Genomic DNA, 21,829 nt, shown 5'->3' with positions numbered 1-21,829 from the left:
AAATGAAGAAAAAAAACATGAGCAAAATTTTTGGTAAAACTCAATAATTACTTTAGTCTAAAGAAGGCTTTTCAATTGCACTGTACCAATGAACAGTGTTTTGCACCACATTTCAGTTTATTTACAAGATTACCACTCGGATGCTATTAACCACCTTTCATTTAATTTACAAAATTGCCACTCAGGCTTAAAAACCTATTTTCAGCCGTTGGCTGCATTTCACGTTTGACTCGGCGAGAGAGAGGGGAGGGGAACATCACGCCTGACAAATTGGAGAGAGACAATCGCTCCCATTTTTGACTCGGAGACAGCTGGGTGTGCCTCTGGCGAGCGGAGATAGGGGGATAGAGCGACTACAGAGGAGGGAGACACAGAGCCTGACAGATTGGAGAGAGATGGGAGCTACGGGTTTGGACTGAGTGAGAGAGATATTTAGGTAGGTGCTCTGCCAAGCTCTCTCTGCCGCTAATCTTGATGCAAACGTGTTGATAATCATGGGAAGGGTAGAACGATGGTAAAGCTGGCCTTTTCCATTTCCTTCTCAAACCCTCATTGCCTCTTCCGTCTCGCAGACCCTGCGAGAACGACGGTATCGCAGACCCTGTGAGAACGACGGTCTCGCCTCCATCCTATCCTCCAGTCGCCGCCGTCTCCCTTCTCTAGGTAGGGTGTTGTGCGTGTGCGGACACCATCAGTTGCTGGATTCATTAACCCCGGTTCTGAGGGATTTCAAAAGCTATTTTTCCGTCGAGGAAATCGCCATACCGGTGCACTCAAAGTAAGTCGCCGAATCTCATCCTCTTCCTAGATTTCGTCTTTCGTGGCTGCAAGCCAAGTTTTGTATAGTTATCTATATGCATGTATGCTTGGTTAATCTTAATTTTCCATATCCAATATATTCAAATCATGTTATTAGTCAGATTACTATTTGTGATCTGTTGTTTCGAGATTGTCTAACCTTTAGGTTGATAACTGAAATGTGGTGCAAAACACTGTTCATTGGTGCAGCATTGAAGCATCATACGCCGCACATCCTATTGCTGATGTCTTTATCAACTTTGCTTCATACAGAAGGTCAATGATTATTCTATGAGTAGTGTTTTGGAGTGCAAAGCTTCTATGGTTGCACCTAACGATGAATGTATGTTGATATATCTGCAGTGCTGCTGCTTCTTCGATTGACGATTTCGATGTCGGCTTCGTGAGATCTCTTCGATCTTTGCTCCCAATTTCTGTAAATTTGGGGTTTCTTGGGGTATAATGTTTTCAAACTCTGTTACTTATTGGATGTGAAGATCTAATTCAATTTGGTGATTAATATAATTAGATTGTATTAATTTTTTCATGATTTTGTAGAATTTTACGTTTTAATTTGTGGGTTTTGGAGAATTCTTCATTAAATTTCGGGGTTCTTATGATGTGAGATTTAGTTAATTTTTGTAGCTTTTGTAAAATCCTTTGATTAACTTTTTTTGTTTTGTTCTCTTTTCGTATTAGCAAGTTATGGAACCAACTAAAGATCAATTAACTTATAACTGATTCTTCTCTCTTCAGGTTCATGGATTGTTAAGCAGAGTGTGGGAAAGAAAGGGTGCCTCACTGGTTAGGCACTTGAAATCAATTATTTCCATCGGAAGAACTACTTGGAGGTAATGTTGAAGAAATAATTATTAAAGTACATTAAAAATTGTAACTTGCGTTTTGATATTCTATTACTCCACATGCTAAATCTGCTTGGACATTGAATGATGGAGGAGCTGGTTTCTTTTTTACTTAGGGCGTGTGGGATGAGATTTAAATGTGTGCCTCTCATGATTTGCATAAACATAACTTGGATATGAAAGTATAAGATATCATGAATCATATGTTATTTTCTAATTTGGATACATTATGTGAATTATTGCTTCTTTAGAAAAGATTAAGGAAGGTGGGTTCATCATGGGATTTAAGTTTTAACAATACAACTTCTTAAAATTGAGTAAATGCTCGCATTTGATAGAACTTTGAAGATGGATTTTCAGGTTCAAATTTTGGTTGTGTATTGGTACTGTGGAGTTTTTACTTTTATTTTATTTGTGTGTATGGTTGGGAATGAGGTATCTGAAAATTTTGGAGAAAAATTACCGGCTATTATTTACTTGCAAAGTCTGTAACTTTCTTTTAGCTTTTGCAGTACGTTTGGGAGCAAGCTGAAATTGATACCATTGAGCACAGGACAAGAATAAGCCTCCATTTCCATCTCCTAAAAGCAGCATAAGAAAATTAAACAAGCATTTTCATACAGCTGGAGGCTGTAAGTTGTTTATGTTTTTCCAATTATTACTTATTTGATAATATTTTGTTTTTCTGGTTTCACTCTATTTACGGACTTACCATTCACTAAGGATTTCGGCTGGGCTTTTTTCTTTTCAGATTTAGTTGTATGGGCTTTTGCGGGTTTGGGCTGTGACTGGGTTGGTGGGTTTTGTTTGTGGTTGGGTTTTTCGGATGGATGGCGACACGGGCAGGCCTAGCCTGCAACGATGCCAGCGAGAAGAGATGGGAGGTGTCGTGTGATGCAAGAGAGAAGAGAGAGAGGAGGAGTCGTCCGATGGTAGAGAAGAGAGAGGGGTCGTGCGATGCCAGAGAGAAGAGAGAGCAGGACTCTTGGAAGGAAAAATTGGAAGAGAGAGGGAGGGGTAGGATGAGCAATGCAATAGGTAGGGCTGCCCGGAATTTGGGTTTTGTTTTTTCTCGATGAGGTATGCTTAGAGAAGCGGTGAGGCATGAAGGGACGCCTAAACCGAGGGTTGGTTTCAGAGATTTGGTTCCAGCTGGAAGCTATCTCTGCAAGCATTGATGAGGATTTCTCCCAGCTGGCAGCTTCAATTCCTTTCAAAGCTAGGTGTCCCTTTTGAACTGAATTTTCCCTTATTTCACTGCTTTTGGTTTGAACCTGCTTAGGAACCTGTTTTTTTTTTCCTGCTTTTTTTTTTCTGTTTGGTTCTGGTTCGGTTATTCAACTTTTAGTTGGGAGTGCAAGATATGTTTTTAAATTATTAAATTGGGACAGAAAAACAGATATTTTGTGCTGCTTTCTTCACTGTCTGATAATACCACTTCCTCTTCATTTCTCTTATTCTTCCTGTTGTGTTGGTCTTTCAGTGTTATAGCTTCTCTGCAGAAATCAAACTGTATCCAATTTGCCCCTTTTTGTTCATTACCCTATTATTTGTTTCCCCTTTCTGTGGTTCGCAGCGACTGTGATCATTTCCTAACAAATGTATGGAGCTGTGTTCTTTTTGGTGGGGAATTATGGTTGGTGATGTTAACAATGGATTGAGTCTTTCTGTTTGGTATGATTATATCGTTGAACAAGCATGGTTTTAAAGTGGATGCAGATGACAATTTTGTTTGCAATAGAAAATGGTTGAGTTAGTGGTTTTTAATCGTTTAATTGTTGTGCCTTTGCTATGATCCCTGTTCCAGCGGTGTTTGATTGGCGCAAATAGATTTTCATTGTTATTTCTTAGCTGTTATTTTCGTTGCTGTTCTGTGAGTTAGTGTTAATGGCTTTGCTGTCAGGAACTTGGATCATTGGACAGAGAACTTGGCCCTTTGGCTTTTGAGGTATATTTATTTGCGGTTGTTATGGTGGAATGTGCAATCATTATGTCTTAAGTTGAGCCTGGTTCTTTAATAAAAACAACCAAATGTATTGACTTTTGCATGTGTTTTGCGTTAGAACACCAAGTTGTGATGTGTACGTTGTTGTAAACATTATCAGCAACTTTGGCTTTTCATGTGTTCGCATGATAAAAATGGCTAATATATTGAGTTTGAAAATAAGGGTTTGGGGTTCACTGTCTTTCCATGTGTATAATTTTACCCCTTTTTCGTTTCTTTATCATTTCAATTATCTTTCAGCAACCTAATCATTAAGCTTATTAAATTCATTGACCAGGTGATTTTGGATTCAATCCAGAAGTTCCTAATTCTCAGATTGTGTTGTATGTTCCATTGTGGTAGTGAGATTGGTAAATCATTGCATTTTACTAAAGTATTTGACCTGCGTGTTCTGAACTTTTGAGCTCATTTCGTTTCTAAAATGTCCTCTTGGAGCTCTTACTGTGATCGTTCTTCTATTTCTTTTATTCAAAATGTTTTACATTTCTCATTTAATTGGTGCGCCATGCCCTACTTCAGTTTGTATGTTCTTTTTTATTTTACGGTTATCATTTGCCATCTCGCTTCAGTTTAAGTGGTCCTTTCACCTTAGTTTATTAGACCACATCAGATGTTATTATGAGACCATTATATTGTAATTGATTCTGATGACGGAGGTTTATCGGAGATGAAGGCTAATGCTTAAGCTTTCAGTGGTTAATATCTCTTGAAACTTTTGATTTCATTTATCTTATTGACCTTTTCTCTCTTTTTTTTCTCTCAGAAGAAGCATGAGTACCTCAACCAGAAACAGAGAACAGACAAGAATGCAAAGCTAATACACACAACACATACTAAACTAAGAAGTTATCATGGTTGGGTTTATCATCTTTCAACATTTCTTTTGTTGTTGCCCAATCATGAAATTTGGATTTATTCTTGAATGTTAGATGTAGGGTGTGTAATTCTGGCATGTGACATGAACCATCCTATTTTTGGGCGAGCTTTGAGGTTTAACGGTCATACCCTTCATAGGGGTAAATATAATGGATATGGGATACTGAAAAAGTAACAATGTAGTTAACTAATTTACCAACATGCATTCTTCATTTATGATCACAACTTGAATACGGTTCTTGAATTAGGATGCCAAGAGGTTAGGTACTGAAAATATATCCTGTTTTATTAACTTCTCTTGCAATTTGAAAGTGTATATAATCTGCATTGTTCTTACTGTTGGTATGAAATTATGTGCAGCGTCAAGAGGGAAGAAGCGAACGAATCACTCTGTCTGTAAGGTATACCTCCAGGTCATTATACATATCTCTCTGTTCATATTATTTCCTTTTCATTCTTGCTAAATTATTGGGTTATTATATTTGTGTACAGATATTAGTGTATTTGTTAATTGGATTTCGATAATTGGAGTTCAAATATTACATTGTTATAGAGATACCAATTTCTCATATGATTGCAATTTGCAAGTAGATATGTGTTATCTGATTCAATCACAAAATTTGTATCCCTTTAGCTAATAGTATGTTCATTTGTTGAACTGGGTTGGCTTTAGTTTTAGGTTTTATTATGCGGTATGCAGTTGGTCAGTTCTTCAACATATTCTCAATTTAGAACGAGAGAAACTAATGATTCTTCTGAATGAAAATGTTTCAGATGGGTTTCTGTAATGCGAATTTCATGAGGTTCATAACACTGATTTGATTCTCTCATAAGAAAGGATCTCCTCTCTGGCTTTCTGGGCCAAGTTGTCGAAGCTCTCTCTGTAAGTAATTTCTCACCCTTTTCTTCATATTTACCCCCATCGTAGTAAAATCGGATTTCTTTGGTTAAATTGATTGCGCCAATCAGTTCATTTGCTTTCAATTTCTTAATTCTCTTCTTGGCTGCTGGGAAAGTGTGGGCAAAATGATTTAAATTTACTTCCTTTTATGTTTTCAACTTCAATCTTCGTAGTAATTGTACCTAAATGAGCTGACTTTTGTTACAGTTTTTGTGGAATTCCATCTTCTATCTGTTATCTCATTGATCTAATTGATTTAAAATGTATATAAAAAGTGACTTGATTTTTGTTTTTTGCTCTGTTGAGTTCTGAACTGTTTAATTGGATTCATTATCGAAAAAGCTGATTTTTTATTATATTTATTTATTTATTTATTTTTAAAGAAAAATGATTCTTGAAAGCACAATGTTGATGGGTTTTTATTGCCCATCTCAAAGACTGATAAATTCACTTTTGGGGGAACATGCCTAGCACTTTTTTCCTGTGCTGATTTGAGCTGCAAATGTATGAGGGTTGGTCTGAATTGACGAGCATAGATTTTGCGTAAGCAAATGTATACTAATTTAGGATTTTGAGCATTGTGGTGGTATGATCTCATGATAAAATGTCCAAGAATATATGATTTTTTATTCTTTTGATTCAGTATCATAACTCAGTTGCAAAGCACTAAACATTGATCTCATTATAAAATGTCCAAGAATATATGATTTTTTATTCTTTTGATTCAGTATCATGACTCAGTTGCAAAGCACTAAACATTGTAGTTAAAAACTTGCATGCTAATGGTTTGGTGTAATGGTAACTCATTTAGAGAGAGAAAGTGGCAGCAGTAGTGGGGAAGGAAGAAGGACCATTCATGTTTCTGTTATCATTTCTGCCATTCGAAGCTCTGGGGTTTGGGTTTGGCTCTGTTAGTTGTTGAGGTAATTATTAATTTTTTTTCTTCAGTATTCGGTGAGTTTGATCATATGGGTTTCACTACTCAACCCTTCTCTACCATTACGAACAGGTTCACTTTTTAGGGTGGGTAATTTTGTGGTTTGAAAATTATGTGTTAGAAGTGTTAAGTTTGGGCTTAGAAATGGGTTTTCTGTTAAAATTTCATTTTTGTGATTTTGGGGGTTTTGTTTCAAGCAATCTCATCCTTTTAATCGGACTTTTTCCAAATTTTATTGGTGGGTGTTGGGTGCTTTTGAATTTGGTGAAATTTGTGATTTGTCAGTGCTTCAATGGTGTTTTGGAATGATTGGTATTTTGGTGTCAAATGCAACTAATTATGTGGATCTTAATTTGTAGATATCTAAGAGTGACAAATGCAACTAATTATGTGGATCTTAATTTGATGATTCATTTCTTTCACTCAGTTTGTCACGAAATGAGTTCAACTATGGATTCGTATACATTGAAGTCCACATCAGATTTGTCTGCTCTCTGACCTGATTGAGTGAGGGAGGAGGGATAGAGCGCAGAGAGAATATGACGGAAATTGAGGAGGAAGCCCATGCTTGCAGAGAGTTAGTGAGATCTGAAGCCCATGCCTGGATGAACTCATTTAATTTGAGCACACAGAGCTCAAATCTGGTGTTCAAAAATAAGGCGGAGGCCACGAAGTTCTCAAATCCAAGATGAAAAGGTATAATCCACGCCTCTGCAACTATTTGTGTCCTTGATATATATATGCCATTAGTTATTAAACAATATCTTCGTATGATTTTGTTTTAAGTTTATATTTTTGGTCTGTGTCTATTCCCTCTATTCTCATCCTCCCCTCCCGCATCCCATCTTTGTCATTGCCCATATTCTTCTCTGTGAATCAATGTCAATGTTTAATTTTCATGGGCGGTGCAAAAAAATTTTGGACTTTTTGTGATCCCACAACCCCACCCCCACATATAATTGGCTTTAAAGGGTTCTGGGTTCTATTCTTTTATTATTTGTTTCTCTTTTGGACCAAAAGGGAGATTCTGTTCATTATTTCAAAGTATTATTAATTTTTTTTTAGAAATTTGAAAGATTGTTTCAAACATTGATATATAAAGGCAGTGCAGTTTGGCATATCAAATCAACCTGCAGCATTCTTGGGACTCTAATTCTTAGGTGAGTTCTTCTTTTTCTCATTTTATTGATGCTTTTTTGTTTTCCTTTCATCTAGGTTCTGTAATTTTCATATAGTTTTTTGTTCTTTTGATGCATTTGCTGGTGTGATCTTCTAACTGCTGAAGTTTATAGAGCATTTCAGTTAGATATTATTATTAAAGATTGCAGCTTTGAGCTTTTTTTCTCATTGAATTTTACTGTTTGATTCTTGGGTGTGTTTATTTTTCTTGCTCAACAATTTTTTCTAATGCCATCAGTTGTGATGGTTAATATTCTGAATTCGTCGACTTTGATATGATTAGACAATTGCAATTAAGAACATAAGATTAGCATGCTGGAATTCAATAAGATAGAAGCTAATAGAACACTTTGATATGCAGGAAATGCTCTGTTTGAATTGATAATTTGACACAAAATGGCCATAAAGACAATTGGTCTTATTAATGGTTGTCTTCCAGAGGAATTAAAGAAGGTACCTTTTATATGCAGCTTCTGAATGGGGGGACTTCAATGTCTTATATTGTCAAATATAATGTTATTGTGTATGTATTTACTTTGCGTAAACTTGGTCTCACTTTTGATTGAATTGTTGCAGTTCTTGGTATAAGGAGCTATAGCTCCATTGAAAGAGTGAGAGGCATACGACAATATTTCTTCAGTCTGGTATGTCATTTTAACGATTGGAATTCCACAATTTGATTAGTTTTGATCATTTCCGGAAGAAGAAGAAGGCCCTGTGTCCAAGTTTTAAAAAGCACACTTTGTAATGCTTCAAAATTTCATGCTTTTTTCAGGAATTCAGACAGGATGCGGATACTTCTGACTTTATCAAGGTTAGTGAATTATGTGGTTTCTCCACGGGGTGCAGTTTTATTGTTACACTTTGTAAAGCTTCAAAATTTCATGCTTTTTTCAGGAATTTAATAGTCCCCATCATCATCAGTTTGTCTGCTATTGCAGTTAGAGAAGCATTCCACAGAAGAAGGCGGGGTTACACCTTCAGTTTATTCGTGCAAAGAACCAGTATGTCGAAAAATATATGTTACTCGATTCTTAAAAACTTTATGGCATGACAAAATAAATTCACAAATTGCTAATTTTTCTGTTTCGTATAAAATCTTTGTTCACTCTACCTGAACAGGTACACATGTTAAGTTTTCTTTCATCTTATCTTTGGCACAGAAAGCACCATCAAAATTTAAACTTTTTTTTTTTTTCATTCGGCTGTTGAGGAAGGGATTGTTGTTGGTGGATGAAACCTTTAGGTAATTATCTGTTGCTTATTGAACTCCCCCAATCATGAGTTTTGACTCGAAAGAAGATTTTGATGATGACAGATACTAAATTAAATTTTGGCTCAAATTGTATTGAAAATTGCAGTTCGGAGCAATTTTTATGAGGAAGAAGGATGAATCCTAAACATATGTATGAATTTAGTCAATTTCTACACGCTCCATTCAGTAGATGAATTGTAAACATATGAATTTCAAGCACCTGAATTGAATGGATGCTTTTAATTCTTCTCTCATCTAAACCTTAGATTTTTTTGCAATTTTATTTCTTTGTTGTTTATATCATTGTTGTTTGAATATATGGTTAAACTTATTTCATTAATTGTTGATGCCGCGTGTTAATAATCATGGAAAGGTAGGGGTGCGATGGTCGTTTTAGTCTGTAGGGTTTCGAACGGATTGGGTGGGTTAGGAAGACTTTCATTTCCTTTCTTTCTATGAACTGCAGAGGGACTTGGTGAGAGCATGCCGTCTGGAGAGAGAGCGGGAGGGATAGAGATAGGGATAGGGATTTGGTGAGGGGAAGGCATGCGGCTTGCAGAGAGGAGAAAGGGGGAGGAAGGTAGAGAGAGCGATATGGATTTGGTGAGGGGAAGGCATACGGCTTGCAGGTAGACAAAGTCATAGGGGTGTACGATTCAAGAGAGAGAGAGAGGAGATTGAGTGGTTGCATCACTCTCACTACCTGCACTCCTCAGGCAGGAAGGCCTGAGATTGAGGACAAAGGCCATGGTTGCACAGAATGACTGAGATTTGAAGCCCATGACAGCCTCAGCTGATTGAAAAGGTGAGGAGTTGTTTTCAAATCTTTTGTGCTTTAGGATTAGGTTTACAAACTCTATTCATATCATGCAGCTTCAGATTTGAAATTGTGATTTTGGTCAGCAAGAATTCTAGGGTTTGTGACGTTAGTGAGGTTTACACATTTTAAATCTCCTTTTGTCTTCCAATTCTCTCTACTTTATTGCTATGTGATGTAACTCTTATTCTGTATATTTTACTGACCAATCGAATGTGCAAAGGTAGTGATTGAAGCCTTTTGTTGCTGGGAGATTGTTTAGAGGTAAAAACCCAGCTTCTTTTTTATTTTTTATTTTATTTTTCTTCTTCGTTTAAATCTATTAGTTCTACTTAAGGAATGAATTATGATCAGAATTTGTTTCAGAGAATGGGAGAGCAAAATTCGAAAGAGAATGTCGAAATCAGCTAGGATCGAAGATAAAGATGGAGATTTTGACGGGTCGGCTGCTCAGACTGACATGTAAATCAGAGCCGGTGAGAACGACGGCGGAGAAGCTCAAGTCGACCCAGAGTTGGGTTTCTGAAAAATGAGAAAGGTTTCTGTAACATGCTCTTCTTCTTCCTCTTCATCTTCTGGTATGCTTCTTTCCCTTCAACTTTGCAAATATTTTTGTTTAGATGCTAATTGTTTGCTTGGTTTGTTTATTTTATTTTACTTGAATTATTGTTTATGAAATGGGTAGGAAGAATTGGAGAAAATGATGAGGGAGAAGATCAAGATCAGGAAGATCGACTACTTGCCGGCAAGGCAGGTGACCTTCCCTGCAAATCAAACAAAGAATTTAATTTTGATTTGATTTCATTAGAAACTGTGAAAACATAAGTTATATTTGGAATAGGTTACGTACGTTGTAGCCTTTGGGTGCCACTGTCATGACACAGAGAACAAGCGTTTAAAATATGAAATTACGAACCTGACATGGCAGAATCTGTTTCAGCAGCATTTAACGAGTGGCATAACTCAAGCCTAACAGCAGGTATACATATGTTTCATTTTCTATTTTGTCAACTGTCTGCAGAAACTTCTCCTTATGTTACATACGCTCGGATGTAAATTTTGAATGTTTCTTCTAACCTAATTTGTCTGATTCAGACGTGCCATTCTTCTTGGTTCATATTGATTCAAATTCACATGCTACTATTAAGCATCTAAAGGATTGGGAAACCTCCCAAAGAGCTGATCATGTTCACAAGGTCTGTTCGTTTAACTTTTAATTCGAACTATAGCTAATCATTTAGGTGTCCGGGAAACTGGAATAATTTTTTAGATATTTCTGGGTTCAACTTTCTTAAAAATGGTGCATTATCAACGAATGGATCACGTAAAGTTGTGTTTTCAGTTTATAACCATAAATATTATCCATGTAATTTAAGCTTTGTTATCAGATGGAAATTGACGTTTAACAGCTGTAGTAAAAGAAATATTACTTTTGGTCATGTTGGGTGACCTCTCCTCTAGATAACTAGAAAACTCTTTTGAACATGGCTCTTTTAATTTTTGTGTGTAAAGTTCCAGTTTTCTTCTCATTTTCATGTGATGAATCATATTAATGTAGAGAACCAGTGAGCCAACCAAAGACGTTAAGGCTGTTCTCATTGATAGCAATTGGGACATTGGTTAGAATCCCTTTCTTCCCATTTTTGTTTATGCTAATTTGAATCAGTTATGTGTATGTGTGTATATATATATATATATATATATATATATATATATATTTTAATCCTTATCAAAATTGGTTTCTTTAATGAAATGCAGAGGCGACTCAGAAGGAATTAAGGAGGAGATGGAAGGTTTTGGCGTTGAAAAAGTCATCTTGGATGGCTGCCGAGGGCTTGCTGGCTCGGGCTTAGCATGAGAACACATCTTTCAATACTTGGTAAGTGTGACTGATATGATTCCCCCATATTTTTTTAGTTCTATTTGATTAGTTGTTATTTTAAGTATATGGTTGCGTACTTAATTTCAGTTGTCCTTTTTTTCCCTTATTTCCTCTTCCTCTACTTCGCTTTTGCTGCTTCTTCTTCTTCCCCCTTTTGGTTCCCCCTCTCTTGCTTTATTTCTTCCGATATATTCTCTCTCTTGCTCTCTTCAAAATCCCACAACAGTGTTTGGAGTTGGAGGCTTTTGCTCTGTTGGGTTTTTTTCCAATAACAAGGGCCGAAAGGTATTTCCTTTTCATATTCTTCTCTCCCAATTTCTTTAGGGTTAATTCAATTTTCTTATGCTATTTGCAGTGGTGCTTTTTAGGGTTTAACTATTTGATTTCACAGATTCATTACAGACATAGTAAATAGTACATTTTAAATTCGTATTTCATAACTTGGTTGCTTGATAACAGAGTAAATAGTTACATTTTAAATTCGTATTTCATAACACAGTAAATAGTTACATTTTAAGTCGTCGGCTCTGTATCCTTTTTGGTCAGTTTTGTTTTAATCTCATAATCTATGTTTCTTTATCTCAATCATCAGTGGTATCTGGTTTGCAAGAAATTGAGGATAGGATAAGAGAACTGGAAGTGAGCCTGGTGCGAGAGGGTCTTATCTCAAAGACTCAGAGAAGGCTGAGAAGTATAAGAAGCACAAGGAAATCCCTGAGGTTTATACTGTTGAGAGGCTGGCTAAGGATTATAGGATTATGAGGCAGAGAGTGCATGCTATTCTTTGGCTTAAAGAGCTTGAGGAGGAAGAGGGGAAAAAGCTTGGTCATCCTTTAGATGATTCTGTTGAGCTCCTGCTTGACACCTGCTCAGAGTAAGATATCAATTCACAAGCATTACTTCTATTATATACAATGGGTCCTGTAGTTCTAATAATTTTGTAATGATATCAATATTCTGTGCATACTTCATACTGATGGTAAAGGTTTCCTGCTGCGTTAATTGTAGTCGCAAATTTATAAGCTTAGTGGTGCTTGGCTGATCTAATAGCCAGATTTTATTTCTCATAGTGCATAACTCCTTTCCTTTTTCAGATTTTTTAATTCTCATGACCGCGAATTCCACGTGGTATCCCTTACCTACAAACCTGATTTCAAGGTTATGGCAGAGGGTTGGGACGGTACCACCGGAGATTTGGATGAAGTTCATTGTGAAATCTCAAAGAAAGAAAATGAAATGCTCTATCAAGAGTTTGTCCAGAGAATGAACTTCAACAAAATGAAAGTTCCATAATCCTGACTTTTCCATGAGAAAAGAAAGCAATCCAACATTAATAATTAAGAAAAAAGCATAGTTCTATACTACAAAGTATTACTGCTATTATTGGTGTTACTGTTACGTATCTCATTATTATTACCTTTTCTTTCTCTTTGTTCATATTTTTGTCTTTGAGGATGAATCATTGGAAGCATATATGTTTTTGCATCATGCTTTTCTTTTTCCCACTAAAGTGGCATCAATAGTTATTGTATTTCTCCTCTGCATACCTCTTTATGCGAACAACTGATGGACTTTGCGGTGTACAAGCAAACTGGTTATGAGAGTATTAAGTGGGTTTCTGTAAGACAAGGTGATGGATTAGCAAGTCTTAACTCAGTTTCTTCCTACTAATTGTGCAATGTCTTTACATGTTAGCTTAGTTGAATGTATATAAAAGTCAAGTTGCTTATCTTATCAACCTCATTCACTTATGTGCCCCTTTGTTCATTTATGATTGTGTTGAATTTATTCAAGTTTAATGTGTTTTATTCATGTAGTTACGTTGAAACAGTGGTTCCCGCCGCAACGCGCGGGCTTATTTTCTAGTTGTTTCTAAATATACCTTCTCAGAATTTCAGCACTGCTTTGATGATCTATAAAGAAGGCGGCTTTGGAGAGTTTGGAATCGAAGTAAGGCATCAATTTTGGTCGCGGTGAACTCGTCCCGGAACTTCAGAAACCCAAATAAAAAATATGATGATTAAGTAGAGCAGCAAATGATTACACATATGTATATATATAGAGATAAACACACAAACACAAATTAATGTTTCAATTTGTATCTTATCAAAAGCTTAAACCTCCAACTAATCATTCTCTCCCAGAGGTCATCAGAAATGTGATTCGTCTGAGAATCAACGTTTAAGGAGAGGATTTGTTCGTCCCCAGGAAACCACAAATACAATCAAATAAGCTGCCAAAAGAACATTAATAAATGAAAATTACAAAACAAAGAAATAATGAGAAACCAAAATATGCATCTCAAAATCTAATCACTTTTTAGCCTGCTGGTCATTTTTAGTTCTTGAATTTAGACAGTTAAACCATGACTCAGCACATGAATGAAGTGAGAGCGTGAAAGATAAGTGGGGCAAGCTAAAAGTCATCATCGAGTCATGCATTAACTTTCAAACTGTTCCAAAATAGCTAACATCTTTAACAAATGAATAACTTAAATGCTTAAGTTAGCCATAGGAAGCCTGCAGAACAAAGTTAAACATGAAGAATGAATAAAATGACAGACAGATTTAAACAGCATACCAAAAAAGGCGTGCAACGCTGAATTCTTCTCGACTTGCCTATTTAGTGAGTTATTGGACCTATTTAGAGAGTTACTGGACTGAAATGAAGCCAACTCTGTAACAGAGAAACAAATGGAAAAGTCAAAATCCAGAAATCCAACTTTAACTCAATCAAATATAATAACCAATGAAAGTTGCAAGCTCCAAATACTGAGCAACATAGACAAAGAAATTTGTTTTTCAAAGACTTAATTGGTGTTCTATTTTATTAATTATCATTTGGGAAAGGAAATTTGAGACAACACCTTATCAAAGTGATCCATGTATGCATTTAAGTCATGGTACAATGGGCGGCATTCGCTGCTGCAGTGATCTAATGCTTTGGCAATGTTCAGAGCAACTGTTAGTTGTATAGCCCACTCAATGGTCTGATTCTCCCCTGTCAAGGAAGTGTGAGGTGAATTTATACCTGAAGCGCTTTGAAAAGATACAGGCAATAAATTTCAGAGGTCACTTGTTAGGAATATGAGAATGGGAAAAGCAAAATAGCAGTCACAATTTGAAATGAAAATAGCACACGTGTAGATAATAAATCAGCTTTGTGAAAGTGGTTTGAGATCAGAATATTATGCTCAAGCAGATCAAATGCATTCTTCAAAGCGATGAATGACAAAAAAAATCAATATCTTACTTAAAAGAAGAGAAAATTATATATTTGCAGGACTGTGGCCTCATCCAAAAGTCTAGCCAAAACATCTTAAAAGTAGTAGTCGAAAGTAAGAATTGAAACTGAAGAAGTAGGAAAAACAAAATGGCTAAACAGAAAACATGCAACTTTGAAATATCCAACTTTATATGTCAGGTTTATCTTTGACAACACCATGGCATCTTTAATCGGTATGGCCTGTGCAAAATGAAATTGTCAATCCTGATTCACAGAGAAGAAAAGATAAACTCCCATGTAAATTAAGATGCTATCCAACATCCCTAGTCCTTGTTAGCTCCCAATCCCAATCGAAAATCCCAACAGCACAAACATTATTAGCCCTAACAACGTATAAATCTATATGCACACATATATTCACACAAAAATATATTTACGCACGTATATTTATATACACGGACAACATTGAGTTCAATCCAAATCTTTAGTCCAAACAATGTACTAAACACATAATAAACATAAATCCAATGTACCTCCAACAGAGACTTGAACCATCTTCCGAGAGTCACCGTAGCTTTCCTTTGCCCTTTTTCTCTTTCTAATCTCTGTAGATTTTATCTGGAAACATAAATAAACTGCAAAATCACAACTCACTTATACTGGATGAATGTTTTGCTCTGAAATCTCTATTTTAGACTTAGTATCGAGAAACGAAGATTCTTATATGCAAACGATAACTCATTCATCACAAAGCAACAATACATTTGCAGTAACTGTTTAAATCAGAACATATGATTATCATGAACTGCAGCATTAGCATTCTAATTAGAAATTTGTAGCCATAAAATTGAACATTTCACTACCGTGTTTGATCGCATCAAAACAATCCGATTATCGATAATTACCTTAGCAGAAGCTTGAATTTCTCTGGCAGTCATATCCAAAGCAAGTGCATAACCTTACACCATCCGATTTTCGCTAATCAGATTTAAACTTAAAACCAAATCATTAACAGCATCATTATATTAAAACTAAATAATTAGCAGCAGCATTATTAACTGATTAATAAAACTAAATCATTAACAGCAACACTATTAACCGATTAATTAACTGACCTTCAAAAAATAAAATAAAAAGTGATTAATTAACAAATAACAGTAACAAAAATTACAAATTTACCCGCAACGTAATCCATGGCGGTGGATTGCGGAACATTGCGAGCTTTCTGAGAGATGATCACCGCCACCTCATGGTCCAACGATAACAGAGGGTGAGGGACTTCGATCGTGCCGCCGTTTATCAAGTAAGACAACGTCGATTTGAGGAAAAGCACGGGCTCCTTCACAAATCAGAATTAAGAGAGGAACTGGTTGCTTTGCATTCTTCGCAACCCACAGTTTTCCCTCATATCTGAAAGTTCCCAAGAGAGTTAAAAGAGCGGAAGGAAATAATAACTGAACATTCTCCATGTTCTACATAAAGCTCATAATTAATTTTAGAAAATAACTTACTTGGCACGAATAAATTCCTCTGTCCCACTTCTGTCAAAATTTGGTGGCAATTCTTTTTTCCAATAACTGTTTCCCTTTTCATTACCCATGGCTGCACAAAAGTACATAGAGTTAACTAACATGATAATGAATCAGAACATAGTAGTCAGAAAAGATTAAAAATACACAAAGCAAGAACGTGAACACTGAACTTATGTTTTCTAACAAATCAAAGCACCCTAATAACAAAACAATGGAAAATCACAAACCTGGAAGGTCCTCTTGCACTCATCAACCAAGACTCTGAGCTGATTGAGCAGCTGCCAGACCATCTCTCGCCGATTCAAGAGAAAGCACACCATTAAAAATCTCAAAACAAACCGGAGCTGCTTGTTGGCCAAGCTCAGGTCCTCAAACATGCCCTCCTTGAGTACTCTCTGCTCAGAATAACCTCGTGGAATTACCTCGTGTGCATAAGGAAGAAACTGCAACTCAATGAGACAGACCACTGTAAAGTAACTCATAGTTCACACTCCAAATTATAAGAAAACAAATGCTAATCAATACAATGCAGATAACACACATTTCACCAGAGTAAATCCAATAAAATCACAAATCAATATAGGCATCTATAAAGAATTTAAATAACCAAGAGATGGGTGAACGAATCAAAGAAGTTTGATTTTCACTTATATTCAATTCATCTGACATCATGAGCCGCTTTACAATCAAAAGGATGAACTTAAAAGTTTTTATTCACAAAAGTTGTAATCTCAAAAAAATAGTCTGTTTGCATATAAGAAACATAAGCGGCATGCAGTTCACATATGGTCTGTCAAAGCACCAAAAATTACAAAAGAAGACTAAGAGAATCCACACTAAACAAAAAAGAAAAGAAATCCAACAAATCCCGCATTGTTTCATAAATATAATATTTACTCAGTATCACTATTGTGGCAGATTTTTATGACACTACGACACATACTATATGACCAACTTCATTTCTCACTCTTTTTAGACTAAAGTGATTTTAAAATGAAGGCTTACAATTTATTGAACTAACAAATCTAAAGCCACATACATATATGCCGTTGAAACTCATATGGAACGTACCCAAGAGAGTATCTGAGTTTCATGGTAGAAGCCGCTAAAAATAGTTGGATACAAAGGCCTACCAATCGATCTACAAATGAGAACCTGCACAGAACCAGACAGATCAATTCCATCAACTATAGTACACAACAATGATTTCTCAAATAAAGCTAAAGCAAATATTTAAAAAAAAATTAAAAAAGGGAGAATGTTGAGTTATGTTCGACGAATACGTAACAATACATTCACGTGGGATTTGTACAGAGACGATCTTCCCAATACGGGAACTCAAAAAGAGGAGAAGCTTAGAAAGTTTAGGACAATAATTTCAGACTCAGGAAAAACTGAAATTGAAGGCACATGAAAAATTGAGTGCGCTAGATTACCTGTAGTTGGACATAAGAAAAATCCATCACAAACTTAAGAAAAATAAATAAAAAAAAATATGGCCCTGAAAATCCCAGAAGAAGTAGATGACTCCTTCGACCCGAAAAATTCAGAAGTGGAGAAAGAAGACAACAACCCAATTAGAGGACGACGTGCCTCTTATTTGCTTCCCACCAATCTGACTCCTCAACTTCAAATTGGGAAACAACAAATCAATTTGGTCTAATTGAGTGAAATCACATTATTCTGGAAATGATAAGTCATAGGTCTTATAAATTTAGTACATGACATCATATTGAATCTATAATTGTGTAATCAAAAGGAAAAAGAATATGAATAGTTAAACAGACTGAAAGAATTGTACATGATCCATTGAATCGGTGACAGAGTCTTACTCTAATGAGAACTAATTGTCTCTACTCTTCTCTCTGAAGCACTATACAATAAGTAAAATAATACAGTAGTCGTATCATGTCCTTCTTGATTAAAAGCTCATATGTCTTGCACCTAATTTTCAAACACTCAAGCGTTAGTGTCTTAATACTTCTAACCCACACAGTCCAAAACAGAAAGAACCTCATTTGATGAAAATGCCAAAATTTTCTAAGAATGGAGTCCAAAAATTTATAACATCAACCTCATGTGGGGACTTGGCTAAAATTTATAAAAAGCCATTAAACTAAACATAGTTCTTTGTACCTTTGTATGAAGATCACACAGGAAACGTTAGCATTCCTACATGCTATGTTGGAATTTGAGGGGTTAGATTACAGCCACATTTGAGTTCGACATCGTAAGTAAGGCCTCGCTGGTGTGCTTCCACACCGCATACTCTGTAAAAGAGACAATCTCAGAATCAGAAACACATAAATAAGAAATATACACACTATAGATATAGCAAGAGAAACTTAAGAAACAAAAAGTTCAATCAAAGTGAGTGAAATCAACCTTTTTATTTTTTTAACCCAAAGCATTGAAAGTAGCAGAAACCATTCTTTTGTCCTCTTTCTCCCCTCTTCCCATGTCATTCCTCACTCGTTTTCACCCTTTGAAACGATAATTGATAAGGAAATCCATAGATTCAGAAGTCTAAACCCGATAATTGATAAGGAAATCCATATCATTTCATAAGTAACATAGGATGAACCAACATTTGAAAGGTATAAGCAGATGGACCAACACAGATAGAAAACGCCTAAATTAACAGCAAGATGAAAGCTTAACAAACAAACAAACAAAAAAACCGGATAAAAAATAGCTAAATTTACAGAGATATGCAAAAATAGGGTGCAAACATAATGTGCCTCTTTTTTAATGTGGGTCAGTGAGGGCAAGAGAGTGTGCCCTCGGTGTTCTCACTCTCAGTGCAACCTTGCTTGACAGAGATATGACCTTACTACCAAAATGGAAAGAAGCCGGTAAAACAGCATTGGTACTTACATTGGATATATGCAACCTGCTCTGGGAGCCATGTATCCAAAGTGGCAGATCTCACCTACAAAAGCATCCAAATCATCAGAATAATGCAGGGAAAAATAGAACCGAAACTCATTAGCATAACGCATAAAATATGGAATTGAGTACCATACAAATAAAAAAAGGAATTTGAAGTTTTTGCATAACCGAAAATTATACCTTTGATATATGTACCCCAAGACTACTGTGGATCCCTGAACATTGCATGCATATGAAGATACCAAGATTCATGTTAGCCAATCGTGGAGCTCTGCACCAAAAAATGGAAACACTACAACAAATTAGAAAAAAAATGTTTGACATATCTGTTTGAGGTTACCCAGACGACATGCAGTATGAAAATATATAGGATGTTGTTTAAATTGAAAATATATGTACTATTGCTGCAATGGCATATCTGCAAATCAAAGTAATATTACAATATATATATATATATATATATATATTCACCCATCTACATAAAAATAAAACTCCGTAAAAAATTTTAATTTATAAAAAAAAAATGAAAGCTAAAATTATATTTAAGACCTAATAACAATTGGCAACTGTTAATTGACCACTCTCTTTGATGACATGCTTCAACTGAAACAAAGGTTCTAGGTAATTACATCTTTTATATGCATGCCTCTGTTTCTCCAAAGATCAATGACGAAAAGCTTTCATCATCCTCTATAGATCTGTAACAGAAACAAACAATGAGAAACATGTCATTCAATTCTTGATTGTTACCAAGACACTTAATGAGGATGGAATTAGAAGTATGTCATTGTATTTCTCGATTGTCATTCCAATATGGATGTTAATTGGACTCTATTAATATTGAACCTATCAGATGAGAATTAAACAGAAGAAAAATCAAAAGTTTCTTAACTGAACGTGCTCATGAAGGGGTAATAGGTTGCTAATACAAAGAAAAAAAAGACAAATTGTATCTACACATCACCATAAAACGATCACAAAGTACTTTTTTTCTTGGCAACTTCGTGGAACAGAAAGAAGCAGGATACATAAGGGGCAAAACAATCTTCTTACTCGTACATCAAAGCAAAAGAACAACCATTACATTAGTATGCCATTATCATCCGGGGAACAAATCCAATTGGCAGCTTTTGCATACCTACAATTATAAGCAAAGTTTGGAATTCACAAAAAATACTGGGCAAATACTAAGGCTGCCATTTGAAAAAGCTAAACAACAACAAACTTTGACAAATTAACTACAACTAAATTCAGATGACATTCTGAGAAATCAAAGGCTCTGAAATCAATACCATATTTCATGTGCCTTTTACTAATAGTGAACCCAGCAGCAGAACCAGGATAAAATTTTGATTTAGAACCTTGCTATCTTCGTCCTTGTAAATATGATATTTTGGCATCGGCAATATATCACCAAAAAAAAAAACACAAATATATCTGAACTCAAAGAAAATATAGAATGAACATAAAAAGGCAAATTATGAACGTTTAGAAGCTAATTTCATTAGCAATTAAAGCAACCAAGCTCTCTCAACATCACGATTCAGAACCCCCCAGGAACCCAGAAATTTAATGAAAATTTTTCTAATCATTCAATTGGATTAGACAAAATCATAAAAAAAATTTCTAAAGCCCAGTTATATTAAATCACAAATTTGAAGCAGATTTTGACATGCAATAAGCCAATAAGATAGGAATCGCTTCAGACTAACCTCGATGGCAGGTCCTCCGGAATCGCCCGATCGGAACCAAGCTCCTAGGTTATAGGGAGATGCCGTTGATGTGAAATTCAACACGCAAACCTTTGACGCAGCTGTGGCACCTGGTGGTGGCGGGGGTTCCACACTGGGAGGGACTCGAGAAGAGGAATCTAGGTTTCTGGTTCAGAGAAAAGGGAATGAAGGAAAATAGTGGAGAAGAGGGAAAACGCTGTTGAAATCTTGCAGGAACAACCCTAGGTAGAGCTTTCGAAACCAACCCCTTTCTCTCCCTCCAATCGTACACCCCCTGTGACTCTGTCTGCCTGCAAGCCGCATGCCTTCCTCTCACCAAATCTCTCTCTCTCCCTCCCTGTCTCTATTCTCTCTCTGCTCGCTCGCTCTCTCTCCCGACGGCACCACTGCAGCTCACAAAGAAAGGAAATGAAAGTCTCTTAACCCACCCAACCCGTTCGAAACCCTACAGACTACAATGACCATCGCACCCCTGCCTTTCCACGATCATCAACACCGGCATGAAAATGAGCGGCAGAGAGACTCAATGGCAGCCTCGTAAATAAAGTGAAATTCGATTCCAAAGACTATTCATTTGTACAGTGCAATTGAAAAGCCTTCTTTAGACTAAAGTAATAAAATAATTAAATTCAAAATGTTAAAGTTGCTACCATAGAAAGGAGGTGATGGTTCCTAACTTACCACTCCCGAGTCTCCAACTCCAACATAAAAAAGTAAGGTTTTTAGTTGAGCACTGAGCTTTCCAAACACTTTAGCCAGTGGATTTTTGTGGCTCCTCACAATACTATCCCATTTGGGCTTCTTCTGCTCCTTATTCGCCCTTTTGGTAAAGGGTTCTTCTTTGGCCATTCGTGTTAATCTAAGGTCTCGTTCGAATTAGTAGTTAATTGTATTGGCTTAATCTAATCCTATCTTTGGTGATCAAATGTAAATT

General features: G+C 36.0%; 3 protein-coding genes and 1 long non-coding RNA gene across 78 annotated transcripts; 2 read left to right on the top strand and 2 right to left on the bottom strand.

Moving 5' to 3' along the window:
* Positions 1-50: 50 nt before the first annotated feature.
* Positions 51-2,174, bottom strand: LOC114824998 (uncharacterized). Its single transcript, XR_003773684.2, has 2 exons — positions 959-2,174; positions 51-824 (listed from the first exon to the last, which is right to left on the bottom strand). It is a non-coding gene; the product is annotated as an uncharacterized lncRNA (long non-coding RNA).
* On the top strand, positions 217-13,639 carry LOC139195787 (elongation factor Ts, mitochondrial-like). Of its 38 annotated transcripts, none has more exons than XR_011580795.1 (28): positions 217-778; positions 1,009-1,074; positions 1,162-1,255; positions 1,555-1,649; positions 2,174-2,293; positions 2,413-2,884; positions 3,565-3,609; positions 4,430-4,520; positions 4,903-4,943; positions 5,317-5,425; positions 6,255-6,366; positions 6,808-7,076; positions 7,483-7,540; positions 7,921-8,012; positions 8,136-8,203; positions 8,335-8,373; positions 8,501-8,563; positions 9,281-9,619; positions 9,855-9,895; positions 9,998-10,209; positions 10,317-10,381; positions 10,473-10,610; positions 10,727-10,827; positions 11,190-11,250; positions 11,390-11,510; positions 11,740-11,798; positions 12,106-12,387; positions 13,404-13,639. XR_011580795.1 is itself a non-coding variant. In XM_070821413.1 (25 exons), the coding sequence occupies exons 21-24, from the start codon at positions 10,553-10,555 to the stop codon at positions 11,482-11,484; spliced, it is 315 nt and encodes a 104-aa protein (XP_070677514.1). In that variant the 5' UTR covers positions 217-778; positions 1,009-1,074; positions 1,162-1,255; positions 1,555-1,649; positions 2,174-2,293; positions 2,413-2,884; positions 3,565-3,609; positions 4,430-4,520; positions 4,903-4,943; positions 5,317-5,425; positions 6,255-6,366; positions 6,808-7,076; positions 7,483-7,540; positions 7,921-8,012; positions 8,136-8,203; positions 8,335-8,373; positions 8,501-9,619; positions 9,855-9,895; positions 9,998-10,209; positions 10,317-10,381; positions 10,473-10,552; the 3' UTR covers positions 11,485-11,510; positions 12,106-12,573. The 38 variants fall into 38 exon arrangements, 6 of the variants coding, with proteins under 6 accessions (XP_070677514.1, XP_070677516.1, XP_070677515.1 ...); XR_011580790.1 differs by lacking the exon at positions 13,404-13,639 and adding an exon at positions 12,608-13,184 and having other exon boundaries at positions 7,492-7,540; positions 9,859-9,895; XR_011580792.1 differs by lacking the exon at positions 13,404-13,639 and adding an exon at positions 12,608-13,184 and having other exon boundaries at positions 7,487-7,540; positions 9,188-9,619; positions 10,317-10,385.
* Positions 12,272-12,806, top strand: LOC139196263 (protein GAMETE CELL DEFECTIVE 1, mitochondrial-like). The gene is made up of 2 exons (XM_070821941.1): positions 12,272-12,387; positions 12,608-12,806. The coding sequence occupies exons 1-2, from the start codon at positions 12,272-12,274 to the stop codon at positions 12,804-12,806; spliced, it is 315 nt and encodes a 104-aa protein (XP_070678042.1).
* On the bottom strand, positions 13,372-21,678 carry LOC103435627 (serine/threonine-protein kinase BSK11-like). Of its 38 annotated transcripts, none has more exons than XR_011580756.1 (18): positions 20,875-21,471; positions 20,216-20,300; positions 19,792-19,860; positions 19,343-19,433; positions 19,148-19,202; positions 18,656-18,753; positions 18,407-18,540; positions 18,103-18,214; positions 17,342-17,425; positions 16,498-16,713; positions 16,250-16,340; positions 15,918-16,148; positions 15,644-15,696; positions 15,272-15,356; positions 14,380-14,543; positions 14,094-14,189; positions 13,634-13,746; positions 13,434-13,503 (listed from the first exon to the last, which is right to left on the bottom strand). XR_011580756.1 is itself a non-coding variant. In XM_070821412.1 (16 exons), exons 13-16 carry the CDS (start codon positions 15,674-15,676, stop codon positions 14,157-14,159), a joined length of 285 nt encoding a protein of 94 aa, XP_070677513.1. In that variant the 5' UTR covers positions 15,677-15,716; positions 15,918-16,148; positions 16,250-16,340; positions 16,498-16,713; positions 17,342-17,425; positions 18,103-18,214; positions 18,407-18,540; positions 18,656-18,753; positions 19,148-19,202; positions 19,343-19,433; positions 19,792-19,860; positions 20,216-20,300; positions 20,875-21,471; the 3' UTR covers positions 13,930-14,156. The 38 variants fall into 38 exon arrangements, 6 of the variants coding, with proteins under 6 accessions (XP_070677513.1, XP_070677508.1, XP_070677509.1 ...); XR_011580755.1 differs by lacking the exon at positions 13,434-13,503 and adding an exon at positions 20,455-20,538 and having other exon boundaries at positions 13,519-13,746; positions 20,875-21,014; XR_011580760.1 differs by lacking the exon at positions 13,434-13,503 and adding an exon at positions 20,455-20,538 and having other exon boundaries at positions 13,519-13,746; positions 20,222-20,300; positions 20,875-21,014.
* Positions 21,679-21,829: the final 151 nt, after the last annotated feature.

The sequence above is a fragment of the Malus domestica genome, chromosome 05 (genome assembly GCF_042453785.1).
Source record: "Malus domestica chromosome 05, GDT2T_hap1".
Taxonomy (NCBI): Eukaryota; Viridiplantae; Streptophyta; class Magnoliopsida; order Rosales; family Rosaceae; genus Malus; species Malus domestica.
This window is presented reverse-complemented; position numbering and strand designations above follow the sequence as displayed.

Bases quoted from the DNA above. Each gene is read 5' to 3' on its own strand.
- LOC139195787 (XM_070821413.1), top strand. From the start codon at position 10,553: ATGGCAGAATCTGTTTCAGCAGCATTTAACGAGTGGCATAACTCAAGC. The intron at 10,611-10,726 runs GTATACATATGT...TGTCTGATTCAG, and splicing joins TAACTCAAGCCTAACAGCAG to ACGTGCCATTCTTCTTGGTT. The intron at 10,828-11,189 runs GTCTGTTCGTTT...ATATTAATGTAG, and splicing joins GAGCTGATCATGTTCACAAG to AGAACCAGTGAGCCAACCAA.
- LOC139196263 (XM_070821941.1), top strand. From the start codon at position 12,272: ATGAGGCAGAGAGTGCATGCTATTCTTTGGCTTAAAGAGCTTGAGGAG. The intron at 12,388-12,607 runs GTAAGATATCAA...TTCCTTTTTCAG, and splicing joins CTGCTTGACACCTGCTCAGA to ATTTTTTAATTCTCATGACC.
- LOC103435627 (XM_070821407.1), bottom strand. The intron at 15,357-15,643 runs GTAATTATCGAT...TTATGTTTCCAG, and splicing joins AAATTCAAGCTTCTGCTAAG to ATAAAATCTACAGAGATTAG. The intron at 14,190-14,379 runs GTGTTGTCTCAA...TCTCTGTTACAG, and splicing joins ACATGGATCACTTTGATAAG to AGTTGGCTTCATTTCAGTCC.